We start from the raw sequence: 3,702 nt of genomic DNA, 5'->3' as shown, positions 1-3,702 counted from the left end.
GAGCCTCAACACATCTGAGTCGGGCATTCCAGTGTCTGCTGAATCCCCGCAGCCCATTCAGAGCGGCTCATGTCTGACTAAGGCAGAACCTGTCAGTCTGCCTCCCACGGGCACACGACTCGGGGAACTCTCTGTAGGTGGGCAAGTTTCCACAGCTTCCACATCTTCAGTTCCTACTACTGTTACAGACAGCAGTGTTTCAACAAGCCTCCCAAACCCTGTGCTTCCAGCAATGTCTGACCAGTTTAAGGCAAAATTTCCATTTGGTGGTCTGTTAGACTCTATGCAAACATCAGAAACCTCAAAACTGCAACAGCTGGTAGAGAACATTGATAAGAAGATGACAGATCCAAATCAATGTGTCATTTGTCACCGTGTGCTTAGTTGTCAGAGTGCTCTCAAGATGCATTACAGAACGCATACAGGAGAAAGACCATTTAAATGCAAAATTTGTGGACGTGCCTTTACTACAAAAGGCAATCTAAAAACACATTTTGGAGTTCATCGAGCGAAGCCCCCACTTAGAGTACAGCACTCATGTCCCATTTGTCAGAAGAAATTTACAAATGCAGTTGTTCTTCAGCAGCATATTCGTATGCACATGGGTGGGCAAATTCCAAACACGCCATTACCAGAGGGCTTCCAGGATGCCATGGACTCAGAGCTTTCCTATGATGAGAAGAACATTGACACACTGAGCAACTTCGATGATGACATTGATGAAAATTCTATGGAAGAGGACCCAGAGTTAAAGGATGCGGCAAGTGACTCATCCAAACCCCTTATCTCTTACTCTGGGTCATGTCCTTCTTCACCACCTTCTGTGATCTCCAGTATTGCTGCTTTGGAGAATCAAATGAAAATGATTGATTCTGTCATGAACTGTCAGCAGCTGACCAGTTTAAAATCCATAGAAAATGGATCAGGAGAAAGTGACCATTTAAGCAATGACTCCTCATCGGCTGTTGGCGATCTCGAAAGCCAGAGTGCAGGTAGCCCTGCAATGTCAGAGTCTTCTTCCTCCATGCAAGCTCTGTCTCCTGTAAATAGCAATAGTGAAAGTTTTAGATCAAAGTCTCCAGGTCTCAGTAACCAGGAAGAACCACAAGAAATACAATTAAAGACAGAAAAACCAGACAGTCCACCACCTGCAACTGAAAATGGAGGCGCATTAGATCTGACATCCACCAACCCAGGAAGACCGGTCATCAAAGAGGAGGCTCCTTTTAGCCTGCTGTTCCTGAACAGAGAACGTGGTAAGTTTAAAAGTACTGTTTGTAATATCTGTGGCAAGCCTTTTGCTTGTAAGAGTGCATTGGAAATTCACTACCGCAGCCATACTAAAGAACGTCCATTTGTTTGTACAGTCTGCAATCGTGGGTGTTCCACTATGGGTAATTTAAAACAGCACTTACTGACGCACAAATTAAAAGAGCTGCCTTCTCAGTTATTTGAACCCAACTTTACTCTAGGTCCCAGCCAAAGTACTCCTAGCCTGGTCACCAGTACAGCGCCTACCATGATCAAAATGGAAGTGAATGGTCACAGCAAGCCGATCTCTTTGGGTGAGGTTCCCTCGCTTCCAGCTGGAATCCAGGTTCCTGCTGCACCACAGACAGTGATGAGTCCGGGGATCACCCCTATGCTGGCACCCCCCCCTCGCCGGACTCCCAAGCAGCACAACTGTCAGTCTTGTGGGAAGACCTTCTCCTCAGCAAGTGCACTGCAGATACACGAGCGCACCCATACTGGTGAAAAACCGTTTGGTTGCACAATCTGTGGTAGAGCTTTTACCACAAAGGGGAATCTTAAGGTAAGAGGCCAAATACGACTGTAAAGGCTCGGGGGGAATAAGGCACTGTACTTGAACTTAGCAGGTGTTAGTGCTAAGTGTGTGTCCCAAAGACAGGAGATAAGGGAAATTCAAGGCTTTTTCAATGGTGGTGTTTCTCCTGTGTTAAAGATAGGGATTGAAAAGTGGCTGTGCAGTGATACGTGCTTTAAAACTTGTTCTGGGAATATGCACATGCACATTGTAGTTTGCCTGACACACACAATGAAACAGGCAGTCAGCTGACATACACGTTCTGGCAGTTCTTGTGGAAGAGCAGTGCAAAAGAAACTCCCTATAAACCAGAAATGCAGAGTTCACTTGGCTCCTTGTGTGCCTATCACAGACTTCCATTTTCTATCCTGCTTTGCAGCCATTGCAGACTAGAAAGCTGTTTCTTACTAATTTACGATGGGTTACTATGGGACTGATGCCTCTTATTCCTACAATGTGGTTAACCATTAGGATACAGCCTTAGGAATACATTTTTACACGTCCTGATTTTTTTTTTTATATTATATTTATTAAAATAATCAGTGCCTCTGGGATGAGGCAAAATATTAAGAAAAGAGACAAGATGTAAAAAGGGGAAGGGCAGAAAAAATGCCCATCTCCTAGTACAAATAATGTACTTGGTAATCTTCAGCATGAAGAACTTCCAGCTTGCATACAAAATTATCTAACCTAAAAGGATATGTACAGTTTATTTTTGTGGTGCTGCATTTGTTTCCACGGACAAGAAACAAATGCACATTGAAAGATGATTACAAAGTTGGAATTTCCTTTGTATATCATGACTGGGCGTTACAACTGTGTCTTAACTGGAACTGATTTGTTTTCAATATGAATTAAAAGAATTAAAAGACTTTTTTTTTTTTTTTTTTTTTAAGCAAGCAATACTGAAGGTGCTAATGTGGAGGTGTTTCTTGTCCTGTTTGTTCTGCAGGTTCACATGGGAACTCACATGTGGAATAACGCCCCTGCACGCCGTGGCCGCCGCCTCTCCGTGGAAAACCCCATGGCTTTGCTGGGTGGTGATGCGCTGAAGTTCTCTGAGATGTTCCAGAAAGATTTGGCAGCTCGGGCCATGAATGTTGACCCCAACTTTTGGAACCAATATGCTGCAGCTATCACTAATGGACTTGCTATGAAGAACAATGAGATTTCTGTCATACAGAACGGAGGCATTCCTCAGCTCCCAGTAAGTCTAGGTGGAGGCGCCATCCCGCCTCTAAGTAACCTTACCAGTGGCATGGACAAAGCTCGCACAGGCAGCAGCCCTCCCATTGTTGGTTTGGACAAAGCAAGTTCTGAAACTGGAGCCAGTCGTCCATTCACCAGATTTATTGAGGATAATAAAGAGATTGGCATTAATTAAAAGCATTCATTATGAATAACTGTTGGACTGCTACTTGACACAACACTTGTCCTTTTCCATGTACAGCTTTTGAAGCTAAGCATTAGTTTCCTGACCTAAACGCATAGGTTCCCTTTAAAATTTTACTCATAGCAGAAATACCTAACTTTGTGGCTGCTGAAAAGTTGTCTTGCAAGATCTGCATGGTACTTCTTTCAACAGTGAGTTTGACTGTTACTGAGAACTTTGAAACCTTTTAATTTAACAGAAACAAACAAACAAACAAAAATCCTTGGATAACTTCATTAGAAACAGAAAGAGGCTAGTCTACGTCCACTTTGCTTCTTACAAAACTTATTATCAACTGAGAAAGGGGGCTTCACTATGGCATTCTGTCACACTTATTTGCTGGTTTTGTTCAAATTAGTTAGCAACATGGACTATGTTTTTAGGAACCTTAATCTTAAATAAGTGATTTAGTACCCCAATGCTGTGTATTATTACAGTATCCTTG

The 3,702-nt window shown here is 43.1% G+C and overlaps 1 protein-coding gene across 1 annotated transcript in view; it reads left to right on the top strand.

Moving 5' to 3' along the window:
- Window positions 1-3,209, top strand: part of SALL3 (spalt like transcription factor 3) — a 19,763-nt gene extending 16,554 nt beyond the window's left edge. The window contains exons 2-4 of the mRNA XM_050708977.1: window positions 1-1,256; window positions 1,473-1,813; window positions 2,778-3,209. The exon at window positions 1-1,256 is cut by the window's left edge and continues 1,681 nt beyond it. Of these exons, the coding sequence (XP_050564934.1) occupies window positions 1-1,256; window positions 1,473-1,813; window positions 2,778-3,209 (2,029 nt within the window). The remainder of the gene's footprint in view (window positions 1,257-1,472; window positions 1,814-2,777) is intronic.
- Window positions 3,210-3,702: the final 493 nt, after the last annotated feature.

This window comes from Cygnus atratus, chromosome 2, assembly GCF_013377495.2.
Source record: "Cygnus atratus isolate AKBS03 ecotype Queensland, Australia chromosome 2, CAtr_DNAZoo_HiC_assembly, whole genome shotgun sequence".
Taxonomy (NCBI): Eukaryota; Metazoa; Chordata; class Aves; order Anseriformes; family Anatidae; genus Cygnus; species Cygnus atratus.
The sequence above is the reverse complement of the archived record's forward strand: the minus strand, read 5'-3'. Positions and strand labels throughout refer to the sequence as shown.